The 18,219-nt window shown below is 38.3% G+C and overlaps 2 protein-coding genes across 4 annotated transcripts; both read right to left on the bottom strand.

Moving 5' to 3' along the window:
* Window positions 1–250: 250 nt before the first annotated feature.
* LOC109121422 (cysteine synthase-like) lies at window positions 251–13,173 on the bottom strand. 3 transcript variants are annotated; one of them, XM_059742460.1, is made up of 11 exons: window positions 13,155–13,173; window positions 11,748–11,803; window positions 11,553–11,662; window positions 11,342–11,399; window positions 10,589–10,852; window positions 10,372–10,509; window positions 10,225–10,276; window positions 8,649–8,728; window positions 933–992; window positions 750–830; window positions 251–507 (listed from the first exon to the last, which is right to left on the bottom strand). In XM_059742460.1, exons 2-11 carry the CDS (start codon window positions 11,784–11,786, stop codon window positions 418–420), a joined length of 972 nt encoding a protein of 323 aa, XP_059598443.1. In that variant the 5' UTR covers window positions 11,787–11,803; window positions 13,155–13,173; the 3' UTR covers window positions 251–417. The 3 variants fall into 3 exon arrangements, with proteins under 3 accessions (XP_059598443.1, XP_003633660.1, XP_019080450.1); XM_003633612.4 differs by lacking the exon at window positions 13,155–13,173 and adding an exon at window positions 12,878–13,051; XM_019224905.2 differs by lacking the exon at window positions 13,155–13,173 and having other exon boundaries at window positions 11,748–12,634.
* Window positions 13,174–16,665: 3,492 nt separating this feature from the next.
* On the bottom strand, window positions 16,666–18,200 carry LOC132255021 (cysteine synthase-like). Its single transcript, XM_059742464.1, has 4 exons — window positions 17,974–18,200; window positions 17,779–17,888; window positions 17,565–17,622; window positions 16,666–17,075 (listed from the first exon to the last, which is right to left on the bottom strand). Exons 1-4 carry the CDS (start codon window positions 18,010–18,012, stop codon window positions 16,926–16,928), a joined length of 357 nt encoding a protein of 118 aa, XP_059598447.1. The 5' UTR covers window positions 18,013–18,200; the 3' UTR covers window positions 16,666–16,925.
* Window positions 18,201–18,219: the final 19 nt, after the last annotated feature.

Here is an 18,219-nt window from a genome sequence, read left to right as displayed (position 1 = left end):
ATTTTCAGGTGGGAAGAGGGACATTGAAGGGCCTTGTTGAGAACTTGAATTCACATTCTTCCCAGTTTGCCTCACCATGATGGTCATGACCACGGCTCTTCACCTGATACCATCTGCCTCTAAACCCACCTTTCTTCATTCATTAGCTTTGTATTGCCCAAATTATACCTTTTTTTTTATATAAGAAAGAACTTGTTGATCTGATGTATTTAGTCCCCTGGTGTATTGAAGCATCTGGAAAGATAAGGGCTATCAAATTCAAACTTCATCGCTATGAGTAAATTAATTCATCATTCGTTCGACTAGTCCACAGTGGAATGCAGAGATCAATAGGTTTCTAGTGTAATTCCAGCCAAATGATAAGTGAAGGAAAAGGCTAATGAAACTAGCAAGGCTCTTCCCAGATCAAGTAATAACTCAATCAAACTTCATGTTTTCAGCCTCATCCCTTATGGAATCAAACAGTACTGAAGACAGATAGCGCTCTCCGAAGCTGGGGAAAATCACCTGCACGGTAACAAAAGTAGATGACAAAGGGTTAATGGAATCGGATTGGAAAGACAATCATGAATATTTGGATGATTTGAGTTATGACGGAGCAATGACAAAAACAGAAGAAACACCAATATGCATGGGCCTACTTCAGGCTGGTTTTGAATCAACAGTGAACGATTCTGATCTGGAGATTGGGGTAAAATAAATCAAATCCTATATTGATATCGGTCTAAATGGTAAAGCCCACTACACACCGTGATGAGTTTGCCTGCATTTTCTGGACTCTCAGCTAGCTTAATTGCTGCAGCTGCAGCAGCACCAGATGATATCCCTACCTGCCAAAAAGAATCCCAAAATTATGTAAAAGAAGGGAAGTTCTCAGGAGTTAAAGCAACACACTGTACCATCAAAGAGACCGTATGCTATTGTCAACATACCAGCAAACCTTCTTTTAATGCAAGAAGCCCAGCAGTTTCAATGGCCTCATCACTTGAAATCTGAAAAGTTTCACAAAAATCAGCAGTTAATAGCAGGCATCCATGCACACCTGTTTGACCACTTCAATCATGTAAACTACCTAAGCGGGGATGCAAATCAGCATACTGAAATAACCGTCTCATCTGCATGTCCTTAAACAAGCACAAAAAAATTCATTGTATACTTTTGGTATGGTATCGTAACTCAAATTTGAACTTCTGTTTATAAGATGCCCTGCAAGTGGAAGAATCCTGCTTAACATTGTTTAGTATTATACTATCTCCTGTGTATCCATATAGCCAAGCCCGATATTTTGGACCTAGTTTACAGGAAGCCATAACTAGAGGATGCACTTCTGTCTATGTGTTTACCACACAGGAAGACATAAGGAAAGGATGAAGTTCCTTCACTCCATTTCAGGTTACTCTCCATGATGATCACAAGCTCATCCACCATGTAGCATATAAGTAAAAGTTACCACATTCCGCCTCGGCACTTTTTTTTTTTTACTGGTGTCTTGATCTCTGTTTACACCAGTGCACTGTATCGTTCCTTCTCCAAACGCTGCGTCTAGGTCGATCACTGAGTTCCAAGGACCTAGCTTCAAGGAAAAAGATTGGCACTGCTAAGAAGAGAGAGGGATCAATCTTTGATCCAAACCAACCCAACCCAGCTACTCTACTTCCCCCCCTAGGCCTGGTTTCAATACTCTTGGGTTTTTGCACAAGTATGGGAAGGACCTTGAAGGTCTCAGTGGAGAGGAAGACATTCTGGGTAAGTTTCAAGGGAGAAATCGGAGGAAGATGGTGTTCAATAACAGAGCACGGTAAAGGCTCTGTCTTCGTCTTAGGTTTTGAGAAGGAAGAGATTAGCTGGTTGATAGAACAATTGACAAAGGCCATTGAGATGAAGATTTTTATGGGTTTCAACAGAAAATTTAGAGGAAAGAACAGAGTTCATCTATTGGAGGTTGGCTTCAACGAACATGGCAAGTATATAAAATTATCAGAATTCGCATCCAGAAGGAAGTCAACCTTTCTGGTAATACCTGAGGGGGACAATGGCAGGGGATGGGAACTTTTGAAGGAAGCGTTGTATTCAATGCTGGTGGTCCCCTCCTCGGGTTTTGACGAAAAAGGTAGGCAGAGCAGGAAAGGAAGGAATTTGCACAAACTCGCGGGTCCCTTGCAACGGTCCTTCGCGAATGTAGTCAAAGAAGAAAGACCGAGGAGAGGCGGCCTTGTTTCTGTAGGGAGATGGGCGAGGGTCGTGGTGTGCGAATGTCACGATGATTTTGTTAACTGGGATGAGGTTGGTCGGGCTATGGCGAGAAGGTTAGGGCACAAAGGCGTGGTGACAGTGGTTCCATTCGCCGGAGGAAAAAGATTGTTTTTTGTAGAAACCTTAGAGGAGGTTGTATCACTACACGAGTCAAGGTTCATCAGGATTAAAGGAGGAAATACAGTCTTGTTGAGAAGATGGTCGCCAAAGGAAAACTCAGAAATAGAGGGGAAATTCAAGGAAGGTTGGATTGAGTTAAGGGGCTTACCATTCCATTTATGGTCTGAGGTTCACTTGAAGAAAATCATGGAGCAATGGGGGACGGTGACAGAGATAGATTGGCGTACACTGAAAATTTTTTATCTAAGCAAATCTAGGGTGAGAGTTGTTATGAAAGAAAGATCGGTGCTTCCCGCTTTGATTGAGGTGGTAGATGGGGGTTGGGACTTCACAGTCTCAGTTACAGTGGTAGGGAAAGAAGATGGCATGCAGGCTAGAAAAATGGGCGAGTTAACTCGGCATTTGGCTGAGGCTCACTCGGGGATAGCTGGCAGAAAGAGGGAAGTTGAAGATCGATCAACGGCTGGAAAGGTGTCCTCGGCTGGGGCAGCTGACAGATTGATGGAGTGGAGAGGTGGTCAAAAGGCTGGAAATGATCCCGGGAGGACACGTGGAACGAAGTGGACAGAAGAGGGAAACAACTGGCCTCCAACGTTTTTCAATTCAAAATTTAAAAGACTGAAGGCAGGTGGTGATGGGCCAAAGCAGGCTGGTAAGGTCAAAGCCCAGTCAAATCTCGTGGATGAGATCTGGGCCTCCAAACATTCGTCAGGGGCCCAATCTTTTAGTAAGCCCAGGCCTATGTCAGAAAATGATGTGGGCTGGAAGAGGGAAGCCCCTGGGAGAGGCTCGATCCAGCAGATGGGCCAAGAGTCGGGCGGTAAGCAAAACAGTTCGTGGATGGGCCCGTCACACAGTGCTTCTCACGTTGCAAAGGGGAAGGAGAAGGTAGGTTACGAGGACTCTGAACTTCAACGGAGGGACCCCACGGTGATGCGTGGTTCAAAGAAGCTGTGGAATGTCCTACTTCCGTCAAGCTCTGAAAGCCGACAAGGAAATCGAAGCCGAGAAGCGCCAGTTACGGCTGAAGGATCGCCGACAAGTAGCGATTCTCTTTCAGTGGAAGAAGTCGCCGAAGTGGGATCTCTTGTGTTTCAAGGGGGATCCGAGGAAGGAACGACGCCGACGGAGGAAATCGAGGAACAAAGGAATACTCCTAGGGTTCCTTTTATGTCAAAAGAGAAGGAGAAAATGCGTAATAATGCTATAAGAGAAGACGGAGAAGGTGTTAAGGGCTTTGTGGGTTATTCTCATAGTGGATCTTCAGTCGCGGATCATCCTTCTTATCACGAGAACAGTGAAAAAGGGCTTATCTTTGGGGGGGACTGTGGATTGACGAAAGTGGGAATTTTCCAGGTATCTGCTCATCATTCTTCTCAGCCTTCTCTGCCTTTACGGTATCCCTTCTCTGGTGTGGCTCCTCCATACCAGAGTCCTTTTGATCCCGATCTCTCCATTTCAGCCTTTCATTCCCAGTTTCCTATGAAAAACCGAGTGTTAACTGAAAATTGCTTAAAAAAAAAAGACGTTGGGGATCATCGTCTTGGGTATGTTGGCAATCCTAATCATGTTGAAGTGGAGTCCCAGATGGCTGGAATGAATCTGATGTCTAAGAGCTTTAACTATGATATGACCAATTCCAACTCGCCTCACGGGGTCCCTATTCTGGGCGCAGTAAGCAAGGGAGACTCAGATTTCTCCCAGATGAGTGGATTCCATATAGAAGGTCTTTCCCCTAGTAAGATGGCTAAAGTTTGTGAAGTCTTGAGTTCCTTGGATATTAAGGTGTACTCAAGACGAAAGAACAGAATTGCCATAGGCAATTGAGATTTGGTGGCGATGGTCTGGAGTTATAGGGGCAGTGAGGTGTTTTTATGAAGATCATAAGTTGGAATATAAGGGGGTTGGGATCTAGGACAAAGAGGAGGGTGGTTAAGGATTTTCTGCGGCTTCAGAATCCGAATGTAGTGATGTTTCAGGAAACAAAAAGAGAGGTGTGTGATAGAAGGTTTGTAGGTAGTGTCTGGTCGGTTAGAAATAAGGAGTGGGCTATTCTTCCGGCGTGCGGGGCTTCAGGAGGGATTTTGATCATTTGGGACTCAAAAAAGATGAGAGGTGAGGAGGTGGTAATAGGATCCTTTTCCGTCTCAGTCAAGTTCTTGTTGGATGGAAGTGGACCATTGTGGTTGTCTGCAGTCTATGGTCCAAACAATTCCTCAATTAGGAAGGAGTTTTGGGTGGAGTTGTTAGACCTTTTTGGTCTTACTTATCCCTCATGGTGTGTTGGAGGTGACTTCAATGTGATAAGGAGAAGTTCAGAAAAACAGGGGGGATCTGGTGTCACTTCCAGCATGAGGGATTTTGATGGTTTTATAAGAGAAAGCGAATTACATGATCCCCCATTAAGGAATGCCTCTTTTACTTGGTCAAACATGCAGGAGTCACCGGTGTGTAAGAGATTGGATCGGTTTCTCTATTCAAATGAGTGGGAGCTTTCCTTCCCTCAAAGCCTTCAAGAAGTTCTTCCTAGATGGACATCAGATCACTGGCCGATTGTCTTGGATACTAATCCATTCAAGTGGGGACCAACACCTTTTAGGTTTGAGAATATGTGGTTGCAACATCATAATTTCAAAGAGAGCTTTAGCAGTTGGTGGAGAGAATTTGAAGGAAATGGTTGGGAAGGTCACAAGTTCATGAGGAAGTTACAATTCGTTAAGGCAAAATTGAAAGAATGGAATAAGAATACTTTTGGAATGCTTAAGGAAAGGAAAAAAACCATATTGGATGAAATAGCTAACATTGATGCCATTGAACAAGAAAGGGCTCTCTCTTCTGATCTTGCAGCTCAAAGAGTTATAAGAAAAGGGGAGTTAGAGGAGCTAATTTTAAGGGAAGAAATTCATTGGAAACAAAAAGCTAAGATAAAATGGGTTAAGGAGGGGGATTGTAACTCAAAGTTGTTTCATAAAGTGGCTAATGGGAGACGTAACAAGAACTTCATCAAACTCTTGGAGAATGAAAGAGGTTTGGTGTTGGACAGTTCCGAGAGCATCACAGAGGAGATATTACTATATGTTAAGAAGCTTTACTCGAGTCCTCCTGGTGAGTCATGGAGAGTAGAAGGTATTGATTGGTCCCCTATTTCAGAAGAGAGTGCTTCTAGGTTGGATTCCCCTTTCGCCGAAGTAGAGATCTTTAATGTCATCTTTCAGTTAGATAGGGATAAGGCGCCGGGGCCTGATGGTTTCACCATAGCAGTATTTCAGGACTGTTGGGATGTGATCAAGGAAGACTTAGTGAGGGTGTTTGCAGAGTTTCACAATAGTGGGATTATTAATCAAAACACTAATGCTTCCTTCATAGTCCTTTTGCCTAAAAAGAGTCAGTCAAAGAAGATTTCGGATTTTAGACCTATCAGTCTGATCACTTGTCTATATAAGATAATAGCAAAAGTATTGTCAGGGCGTCTAAGAGGAGTCCTACAAGAGACCATCCACTCCACTCAAGGTGCTTTTGTACAAGGGAGACAAATTCTGGACGCAATTCTTATAGCCAATGAGATTGTGGACGAGAAAAAGCGATCAGGGGAGGAGGGAGTTGTGTTCAAGATAGACTTTGAAAAGGCTTATGACCATGTGAAATGGGATTTCTTAGATCACGTGTTGGAGAAGAAGGGTTTTAGTTCTAAATGGAGGAGTTGGATGAGAGGTTGTCTGTCGTCGGTATCTTATGCTATTCTAGTGAACGATAATGCTAAAGGATGGGTCAAGGCAGCTAGAGGTTTAAGACAAGGTGACCCTTTATCCCCTTTCCTATTCAATATCGTTGCAGATGTGTTGAGTAGAATGTTGTTGAAAGCTGAGGAAAGAAATTTGCTAGAGGGCTTCAGGGTAGGTAGAAATAGATGTAGGGTGACCCATCTGCAATTCGCAGATGATACTATCCTATTTGCTAACCCTAGAGAGGAAGAATTGCAAACTCTTAAGAGTTTATTGTTAGTGTTTGGTCAAATCTCTGGGCTTAAGGTCAATCTTGACAAGAGTAATCTTTTTGGCATCAACCTTGATCAGAATCATCTTTCTAGGTTAGCGTTGCTGCTTGACTGCAAGGCTTCAGATTGGCCCATTCTTTATCTGGGTCTTCCTTTGGGAGGGAACCCAACTGCTTGTGGATTCTGGGATCCAGTGATTGAGAGAATCTCTAGGAGATTAGACGGATGGCAAAAGGCTTACTTATCTTTCGGTGGTAGGATAACTCTCCTACACTCTTGCCTTTTCCATATCCCTAGCTACTTCCTTTCTTTGTTTAAGATTCCAGCTTCAGTGGCTGCAAAAATCGAGAGGATACAAAGGGACTTTCTATGGTCAGGGGTTGGGGAAGGTAAAAGAGATCATCTTGTTAGGTGGGAAGCAGTGTGCAAGCCGAGGGTTATAGGGGGTTTGGGGATTGGGAAGATTCCTTGAAGGAATCGTGCTCTTCTAGGGAAATGGTTGTGGAGGTTCCCTAGGGAGAGTACATCTCTTTGGCATCAAGTCATTCTTAGCATATACGGGATACACTCAAATGGTTGGGATGCCAATACTATAGTCAGATGGTCACACCGCTGTCCTTGGAAGGCCATAGCACAAGGCTTTCAGGATTTTTCCAAGTATACTCGGTTTATCGTAGGAGATGGGGAAAGAATTCGCTTTTGGGAAGATTTGTGGTGGGGGGACCAAACTTTAAAAGACCAATATCCAAGACTATTTTGAGTAGTAATGGATAAAAATATTCCAATTTCTTCAATCCTTGGTTCGTCTCGCCCTTTCTCATGGAACTTTAATTTCCGTCGTAATCTATCCGATTTTGAGATAGAAGATCTAGAACGCCTCATGCACTCTCTAGATTGTATGAACTTATCCACTTCCGTTTCAGACGCGAGATCATGGTCCTTATGTTCTTCAGGTTTGTTCACAGTCAAATCTTTCTTTACAGCCCTGTCCCAAATGCCTGATTCATCTCCATTTTTCCCCACTAAGTTTGTTTGGAAATCTCAAGTCCCTTTCAAAGTTAAGGCCTTTATCTGGCTTGTGGCACATAAGAAGGTGAATACCAATGACTTGCTACAATTGAGGAGACCCCACAAAGCTATTAGCCCTGACATATGTAAGTTGTGTATGGAACAAGGAGAATCAGCAGATCATCTCTTCCTCCATTGTTCAGTGACGTTGGGGTTGTGGCACAGACTTTTTCAGCTAGCCAAGATGGATTGGGTTCCTCCGAAAAGCATTTCGGACATGATGTTCATCAATTACAAAGGATTTGGCAAGTCCAAGAGAGGGGTAATTCTATGGCAAAACGCGAGTATAGCGTTAATCTGGGTTGTGTGGCGGGAAAGAAACGCTAGGATATTTGAGGACAAGGCTAGGAATTCAGGGAATCTTTGGGATTCCATTCATTTCCTTGAGTCCTTTTGGGCGTTTTGTTCAGCGGGTTTTAAGGGCACCCCCCTTAACGTATTACAACTTGATTGGCTATCAGTGTGTAGTTCAAATAGTTCCAATGGGACGGCCTAGTGTATTGTTATTTTTTCATGTTGTTTAGTTTTTCTTTTGGAGGGAGGATTCCTCATCCTCCTTTTGTACTTCTTTTCTATCAATATATTCTTGTGTGGTTTCCTATCGAAAAATATAAGTAAAAGTTACCTTTACAATGGATAAAACCCTTCTATATTTCACGTTCTCCATATGCCCTCTTAATGTTTCATAGCTACCTTTACACACACTCTCTCGTAGTCCCATTAGGTTTCTCTTTAAGCCTACTATTCAACATACAACTTTTTCCCATGTTCAGTATTGTTTCACATTTTAGGTTCCATTTCCCAGCCCCCCCACTCTTTCCCAGATGCTATTTATGACATAACCACAAGCTTCCTAGCACAACAGAGGTTCAACCTTTCTTTAAACCGTTCAAAAGCCCATTGTTCACTAGAATGAGCATGTGGGTACTTTGTTCCTTTATAGAAGTGGTACGCATATGCATTTCAAACCGCAAATGTCAAGCAACCATGAAAAGAAAATGCAAGTAGAAAAAAAAAACCAGCATATGCCCTAACATATATTGATAGTAGGATTCGATGATAATGAACAACTAGCATCCACGAGCTTTTTTCCTAGGTTTACATTTGCAATTAGAATGTTGTTTTCATAACCTACTTTAAGTATAGAACAAGCAGACGATGCCACATGTCAGTTAAAAGAAAATGTGTGAGAAAAAAAGATAATATGGCTTACTTGAATAACTTCATCAAGTAGTTCAGTATCCAAAACTTGGGGGATGATACCGGCACCAATTCCTTGGATCTTATGTGAGCCTTTGACATGAATCACATGCAACACATACATCCATATCAAAATTGTCAGTAATTGAAAATAGCGATCTTCTAGAAGGCTAACATGAAACTAAATTCAGAATCATGATTTTCACTGCTGAGCTGCAGTAAAAAAGTAACGGTAGCATTCAAAGAAGGAAATTTAAAATTTTCTTTTTTTCTCTCAATCTCTCTAATAAAAATGTTATATTATACAAAGAGAAAGAAAGATCAAGCAAATTAAGAAATCAATCCAAAGGAAGTTTTATGAGGGTAATTTTGCTAATCAGGTAGGACAAAATGGTAGAAAAAAAATCATCAAAATAGAGAACCTCAAAGAAGGATCACTCAAAAGCATGTCTCAGCAGATGCATCATCTATTAGGGTGGTGGTTCTTTTTTTTTCTTTTCTTTTCTTTTCTTTCTTTCTTCTTTTTCTTTTTCCTTCTTTTAGTGGAGAGGTTGGGATGGGGATTTATAATGAGCCAAATCCAAGAAAGGATTGCTCATTGTTCAGTGTGCGGATTGAGCTTGAGTTGGACCCAACCTCAAGGCTATTTGTGAGCCAAGTGAGCATCCATAGTACCACTAATGCATTCGAATTGAAGATCCTAGACTCAGGTTCTTCCCAACCCCCAACACCACCCTTCCCTTACTGCCCCCCACCCTCATAAAAAGGAAAAAAAAAAAAGAAAAAAACTAAATTCATGTCTTTTCGAAGGTAAATAAATAGAAAATGAACTGTTCAATACCTATCAAAATATACCATAAAATTACTCAATTCTAGTCATTTTGAACCACATTTATATTAATATAGTCTTGAACGCTTTTTTTTTTCTTTTGGTGGGATGGGGGTAGCTAATTAAACCAAGCACCATGTTACTTCACCTAATTGCAAGCTTGGCTCATTTAACTTAGTAAACAAACTAATTAAAGAGATAAGCTCAAGCGGACTTCATTGTTCATTTTCCAGCCCCAACTATTCATACACAAGAACGTATAAAAATCAAGTTCGTGTTTGTTGTTGATATCATCAATGGGCCTCAACAATAAGCATTCAGCCATGACAACATTTAAACATGAAGCAAAACTTGGAACTTTTTCAAACTCTCCTTGTAATTTACTAGTGACATCAGCTTTGTGAAATCATTTGACACCTTCAAGTAAAACATCATGATAACAACATATTCACTCAAGTAAATTCAGTTTAGGTTTTCTTTTTTCTTTGGAACAAGTGTCTTAAAAAGTTATTTTTCATGCTAACTTATTCTTAATTGGTTATTAATAAATAATTAGATTGTACTTGGTGCCACTAAGGGATGACCTTATCCAGAAGCTGGAGACTTGGAAACTTTATATTGAATTCAACATCCATCCAAAAATTTTAGATAAAATTAAATTAAAATTAAAAAAAGATATCCAGAAACATGCAAGAATGCAAGGGTGCCAAGACAGGACAAAGTGAATAAGATGTATCAGAATTCAGACGTTGTAACTGACCAGGGTTTCCTCCATTTAGAACTGCACTTTCAGCTGGTTCTATACCATAAACCTAAATGTGAACAAAAGAAAACCATCCAAAAATGTTAAAACCAAAAAACATTTGCTCCTCCCAGCCTCCACTCTCACACACGCAGACATGCTAACCTTAATCTCAGGGTTTTTCTCCTTGAGGAAGTGCCCTGCACCGGTAACTGTACCCCCAGTCCCTATCCCTGCAACCAGGATATCAACTTTTCCCCCCGTGCCTTTCCAAATCTCTGGTCCTGTGGTCTCATAATGAATCTACACAAACAACGATAAACTGATCAGAAAGTCTTTCTGACCATTCATCTGCATTAACTGATATTGGTCCAGAATATACCTTTGGATTGGCAGGATTTTCAAATTGGTTAAGAATATAACCATTGGGTGTGTTTTGCAGTATCTCGTCAGCTTTATCAAAAACCCCCTGAATGCCTTTGGCTATATCTGTCAGATACAGCTCTGCTCCAAAAGCTAGGACAACCATTTTTCTCTCAAGAGTCACTACACTTGGCATGACAAGGATAAGTTTGTAACCCTTAGCTGCTGCAATGAATGCCAATCCAATGCCAGTATTGCCACTGGTAGGCTCGATAAGGACAGTCTGCATGGACCAACATCTAGACATTTCATAACCAAGAGAAATACTGATAAAAAATGCTCTGTAATTTGGACTATAGGAATGAAAACCGTCCAAGAGACAAAAAGGAAAAGTGGTTTCTCTCGGGGGACAATACCCTGATTTGAACATTTAATCTGTACACTAAATCCATGAATGCTATAGCCCTGTTTCAACCTAGAAGTAATAATCATCACCTATAAATTTATTGCCAACTGATGATGGGAAAGTCATATAACCTAAGTCATATGCAAAGAAGACCGAGGAATGCACCAAAACAAGGAGTCATTCCTTTTCAGGCACAGGTGTTATGAGGATCCCCAAAAATGATGGCATGTGATTTGATGGTACAAATGGTCCTAGTTGTTGAGAAAATGTAAATTTTGAAGCTGATGGAGTCATATAAGGCATATAACAGTACCTAAAAAGAATATCAAAACATGTCCAGATACAAGGATTAATTCAATTACTAACCTTCCCAGGCGTAATCAGGCCCTTCTCTTCTGCATCATTGATCATGCTATACCCAATCCTGCATGCCAAAGATTTGAAACGTGATGTCAAATTGAAGATTAAAAAAAAAAAAAAAAAAACTCAAAACAAACGCAGTATTTTCATGATTGCAACACATCAAGTAAGAAATACTAATCCAAGAAAATGAAGTCCAGGGAACGAAAATGAAGACCTGTCTTTAACACTTGAGCAGGGTTCCATCATCTCTAGCTTAGCAGCAATATGGGCTACACAACCGTCCACTACATTGTTTAGATATACCATTGGGGTATTCCCTATTAGCTGTGCATTGCAAAAGCAAGGAAGTTACACTTGAGAATAAAGGAAACATGAAAATGATAGCAACTTTTGAATAACGACAACTTACTTCAGTAACATCTTTTGCAATTGCACATTTCTCTTCCATCTTGCCTTTTCAAATTACTACAAAATGATCAAGAAGTGGACACACATCAGGGAAAAAAAGGCAAAAGAAAAAATTGACTTTCTCATGAAATCTGGACATCCCCAATCCCCTGGAAATGAGACCATTTCATTTTGTTTTCTGTAATCCACCATTCTCAATAACACCATAAGAAAAAAGATGATGGATTAAAATTGAATGAGGCCGGCTTATTTTATACATGGTCCTTGATATATTAGGGAATATATTCATTACAAATGTGGTGAATAAACAAATGCAGTCAGACGAAACCAGGTTCATACTTTGAAAACAATTTCATACTTCCTCCAAGAGCTGAAATTTTCTTGGTATGATGATTAATCTGTATGGAAAGTCTGATTTTGAAGAAAGCACAGCTAAAACTTCAAACACCCAACTTCACAAACAATTCAAGAAATCAAATCTTCAAAACAATCAAAAGATTGATACGAAAGAATTGAATTACCAACAATAGCTATCAGACAAATGGATTTCAAAAAATATTACAAACAAAACCAAATTTCCATATGACAGAATAAAAAAAATAAAAAAAACCCCTTGCAGAATCAGCAGCAAAGCTAAGAATCAAACACCATAATTATTTGGAAACAAATAAATTTCTTGTGCTTGAGTTATGAAACACTCCACTGCATTTCTCGAAGGCAATCACCACAAAACTAAGAAAATACAGAGGGTATTTGGTCATATTGTCAAGCATATAAATGTTTCTCAAAATCAGGAATAAAAATCATAAACAGAAAATAAATAAATAAACAAGTGAGAAATTTCGTCTACCCATCTTTGCAAATACTACTAAAATGCATATTTTTTCAAAGAAATCACCACAACAACACCAACAAAGATAATGGGATGACCAATGAAATTGCAGTCAAGCAGAAATTTTCTCAGAACCAGAACTGTAGACATAGACAAAGCAGAAACTACCAGCAAAAAATGGAAAATTTCAAGCACCCACCATAGCAAATCGTTATTATTTGAAATAATACTACAAATCAAGAACCAAACAGCAAGCAAGATTGTAAAACTAACACCAAATAGTGAGAGATTTCCAGTACCCAATCTTGCAAAGAAAACTTCAACTATGCAGACTTCTCAAGCAGAAAGCAATATAAGAAAGTATATATTCAAACACTGAGAATTGTTCCTTAGAAAACGATAAAAAAAACATATGATTATGGAACAGTCCCCAATGTTCTTCTTTCTGTGCAGTGGTTCCTTGTCGTTACTGGGTTTTTCTAGCCAGTCAGTTTCATAATTGTTAACATCTTTGCATTTCATATTTTGGAGGGAGTCAGACAATCAAATCGCTAACAGTTGACTCAGTAGCATTACCAATTTTGGTTTTCTTATACGGGTGGTATAGAAAATGAAGGGTTGCTTCAAGTGCTGGTCATCTACAGACGCAGAATCTAAAAAGAAAAAGATTGATATTGTGAAATTTACGAAAATTGGGAAATAAATAAATAAAGACAGCTTAAGCGGCAAATTAATAACTTAAATTATTTAATAACTTGATTTAAGTGATTAAGTAAATTAAATATATTTAATAAATTAATTTAATAATACAAATTTAAAAAATTAATTTTAAATAATAAATAAAAATAATTTATTTATTTTTAAGTTCACGTCTTATTTTACTTTTTTTATTATTATTTATCTCGACTATCTTCATAATCTCTTTTTCTACTCCACAACTTTTATTATTATTTGACTTTTTTTGCTTAAGTTATAATTTATAATGATATTTATATTAATTTAATAATTTAAATTAATTTTATTGAAAAAATTTATTACTTAGAGAAATAATTAAATAATAAATTATAAATTAATAATTAATTTATAATTTAACTTAAAGTGAATTTAAGTTATTAAGGGATAAGTATTAAATTTTATAAACCCATACTATTAATTGTAACAAATGGCAGACACGTGCTGAGCACATGACATGTTTAAATAAGGCAAAATCATCATTTCATTCAAATCCCTAAAACCCCAACCCGCCCTCTTCCTTCCTTCGATCATCCGATGGATTCCTAAATCCCCAAATTGAAGTCGAAGCCCTAGAACGACCACTATCAAAGGAATTCAAGATTCTGATGGATCTCAAAACGTTCTTAAGATTGAAGGCCTTTCCCCATTGATCGTCAACAAGCACAACGAGAAACAAGTTTTGTTTTTTGTTTTTTTTAATCTCATTTCTCTTGTCTCTGTTTCCGCTTGTTTCCTGAGAAATTCTCCCCTTCTTCTTCTTCTTTTTTTGCTGAAGGCAAAGGTTTGGCTTATAAACGTTTGGTTTTTTTTTAAGGAATCAAACAAGGATTTTTATTTTTAAACAAAATTCATTCGTTCCAAAAGTACAATAAAGTATTGTTTTTAGGGCAAAAGAATACGATCATTTGGTTGATGGAATTAAAGTTTTCATTTCTTTTTTATTTCATGAAAGAAATCATGGAAAGGGGCTAAATCAACAATTTAATTTTCATTTCTCTTCCCAAGGTTTTTGAGCAACCAAACGAGGTTCTTTGGTTTTTTTTCCTCTTTAATCATTCCTTGAAACACTTGTGAAAATGATTTTTTAAATGGGATTCTGATCAAGGATTCCGTTTCTCTAGTGAAGAGCCATGGTTTCAAGCTGGGGAAAGAATGCCTGCAATTGTAATCAAAGAAATGGTATGGTTAGTGGAACTGGATTCAAAAAAGAAAACATACATTTTCATATGATTAATTTCCACATTGAGGCCTGCTGTCCACATGAAACAAAACTCTTCACAAACTCTTTCCTGTTTAGGTTGAGCCCAGTCCAGAAAAAAACAAAGTTGTGTCCAAACAATAAGCAGGGCTTAGTGTATTTCGAAGCCCTTGTTTGGGATTGGTTCAATGGAATGACATGGTTTAGATACTTGTGGTTCAACCCGCCAAACACAATTTCCCTTTCCTTTTCCATTTTTAACAATATCTTCCCCTCAGTTCAACCCAAGCCCCTCAGCAAAGCAGCAGCAGCAACCCTCCTACAGACAACAGTGCCACCACTCCTGCCTGCTCATGGAACCACAGATATTGTCCTCTTTCCGTACTATAAACGAACTTGTAACTGCTTGACCAAAGCTAACCAACCCAAAAGATCAAACCCTTCTGCAATGAGCACAAAATTGAAAACCACCCATTGCATCTTCAGAAAAAGAAAAAAAAGAACAGAGAATACAGCACAAAATTTTAGAAATGTCTGCTTTTTCTAGCTGCCCAGCAAATAGCTGATACCCAACATCCCAAACTTTGTCCAACTGGTGCAAGAGACCCCTCATTCAGTAATCCACACTCCCAACCTGCCTTTAGCCTCTTCAAAAACTTACAACTTATAATAACTTTGAACCCACATTACCCACCCTCTCCCCATTTTTTCGCAGTTGGAGATTGTAATGGAACTAAACAAACATCAACAATTTTTACAATGTCAGAAAGGGATCAAAGAAAGTAATCGCATTCTTCTTTTCTTAACATAAACAATCAATCAGACTAAGCAGAGCTGAATTCATAGCTAAGTAGCCAAGCTAATAAATTTCAAGCATCCCACTTGGAGAACACACTTTAATGCAGAATTCTCAAACAAATTGCCAATATAGAAAATTAGAACCATCTCATATCAGTAATAAATCAACATGAACAGCACACAAAATGGAGCAACAACCAAGAAACTTCAAGTACCAAACAACATAAGAACTCCTAATAAGGCATATGTAACAAAAACAAATTCCCAAAAGATAAGAAACTTAAAGTGTCTCAAAATCAACAATCGACCAACATCAAAACACATCATGAAGAATACTAAGAAAATTCAAATTCCCATAAGCAAAACATTCTGATCAAGCACCATTGCTTAAAAAATCACCAACAGATCAAAAACTAAAATTTTCATAAAATCATGAATCAATCAAGTAGAGCCATAACTCTGAAATATGAAGTACCCAAATCCAATAAAGCATATTTTGCAAAAGAACCACCAAAGGATCAAAAACTAGATGCTCTCAGAATCCAGAACCAATCAACAAAAAACAGAGCAAAAGCAGGGAAATTTCAAGTCCCTAGCAAAGAAACAGCCCAATAATGCAGATTTGCAAAAAATTGTAGTTTGAACATTTCTACTATTTATGAATAAAGTTGTAGTTTATGCCTAGCAAAAGTATTTAGATAACAAGTAAATGAATGCAAGCACAAGAGAAGGTTCATGACTTTTTCATTTAATGCATGCAGAATTCTGGGTTACACTGGACAACTTCATATAGGAGATGCAAAGAAACTTTTCTTAATCTTCTGCTTTCCTCGTATATAAAGTTAGTACCAAATCATTCCTAAATTCAAGAACATGATGGCATCATGATCAAAAGGACAAATTGTTAGTCCTATTTTCGATTTCAAGAAGACTTTTAATAACCCTAAAAAAACTCACAGCATAAATCACTTCATTAGCTACTTTAGAATTTTCACTCTTGTTGTGGAATCAGAGATCATAACTAAGTAAACTACAAGAGAGCTTGTTTTTCCTATCAATACCTAACTAAACTTAAGTAGATTGATAGCTGCAAAATAAGTACACAAATCATAGGGACCTCTACTTTCACAGGGACCTCTACTTTGATGCTATCCTCATGAGGCATTATTGAACATGTTTAACTAAAACCATATATCAAACCAATCCATTCATCCTATCAAATGACGTTATGAATTCTTCCTCTTTAGATCATGTCTAATGAATTTTTGTAGTAACAGATTTCACTACTGAAGCAATATTTCATAAATTTAGGAAAGACTAAAGATTTACTCAATCGACATACGTAAACTCAACAAATAGCAAAAATTCCTTCACTAAATGTTTTTCATAATTGATTAATGTCGATACATACAACACGAGAATTTTAATATTGATAAAGTAAAACTTCCACTAATGTGCATGACTACATGCAAAAATAAACACATTTTAGTAAGGATACAACGATGAGTAAAACAAAATGCATATGAAAGTCTAGCATATATGTCGGAAATGTGAAGACAATGAAGAAAGAAACCCTTTCAAATGAAGGAAACATCATTACAATTTCTCTTATAGGATTAACATACGAAACTCATCTCAAATGAAGGGATTTTTCTCTCAAGAGTCACTACACTTGGCATGACAAGGATAAGTTTGTAACCCTTAGCTGCTGCAATGAATGCCAATCCAATTCCAGTATTGCCACTGGTAGGCTCGATAAGGACAGTCTGCATGAACCAACATCTAGACATTTCATAACCAAGAGAAATACTGATAAAAAATGCTCTGTAATTTGGACTATAGGAATGAAAACCATCCAAGAGACAAAAAGGAAAAGTGGTTTCTCTCGGGGGACAATACCCTGATTTGAACATTTAATCTGTACACTAAATCCATGAATGCTATAGCCCTGTTTCAACCTAGAAGTAATAATCATCACCTATGAATTTATTGCCAACTGATGATGGGAAAGTCATATAACCTAAGTCATATGCAAAGAAGACCGAGGAATGCACCAAAACAACGAGTCATTCCTTTTTTGGCACAGGTGTTATGAGGATCCCCAAAAATGATGGCATGTGATTTGATGGTTCAAATGGTCCTAGTTGTTGAGAAAATGTAAATTTTGAAGCTGATGGAGTCATATAAGGCATATAACAGTACCTAAAAAGAATATTAAAACATGTCCAGATACAAGGATTAATTCAATTACTAACCTTCCCAGGCGTAATCAGGCCCTTCTCTTCTGCATCATTGATCATGCTATACCCAATCCTGCATGCCAAAGATTTGAAACGTGATGTGAAATTGAAGATTAAAAAAAAAAAAAAAAAAAAAACTCAAAACAAACACAGTATTTTCATGATTGCAACACATCAAGTAAGAAATACTAATCCAAGAAAATGAAGTCCAGGGAACGAAAATGAAGACCTGTCTTTAACACTTGAGCAGGGTTCCATCATCTCTAGCTTAGCAGCAATATGGGCTACACAACCGTCCACTACATTGTTTAGATATACCATTGGGGTATTCCCTATTAGCTGTGCATTGCAAAAGCAAGGAAGTTACACTCGAGAATAAAGGAAACATGAAAATGATAGCAACTTTTGAATAACGACAACTTACTTCAGTAACATCTTTTGCAATTGCACACTTCTCTTCCATCTTGCCTTTTCAAATTACTACAAAATGATCAAGAAGTGGACACACATCAGGGAAAAAAAGGCAAAAGAAAAAATTGACTTTCTCATGAAATCTGGACATCCCCAATCCCCTGGAAATGAGACCATTTCATTTTGTTTTCTGTAATCCACCATTCTCAATAACACCATAAGAAAAAAGATGATGAATTAAAATTGAATGAGGCCGGCT

This window comes from Vitis vinifera, chromosome 14, assembly GCF_030704535.1.
Source record: "Vitis vinifera cultivar Pinot Noir 40024 chromosome 14, ASM3070453v1".
Taxonomy (NCBI): Eukaryota; Viridiplantae; Streptophyta; class Magnoliopsida; order Vitales; family Vitaceae; genus Vitis; species Vitis vinifera.
Note: the sequence above shows the minus strand (reverse complement) of the source record. Positions and strands in the feature narration are given on the sequence as shown.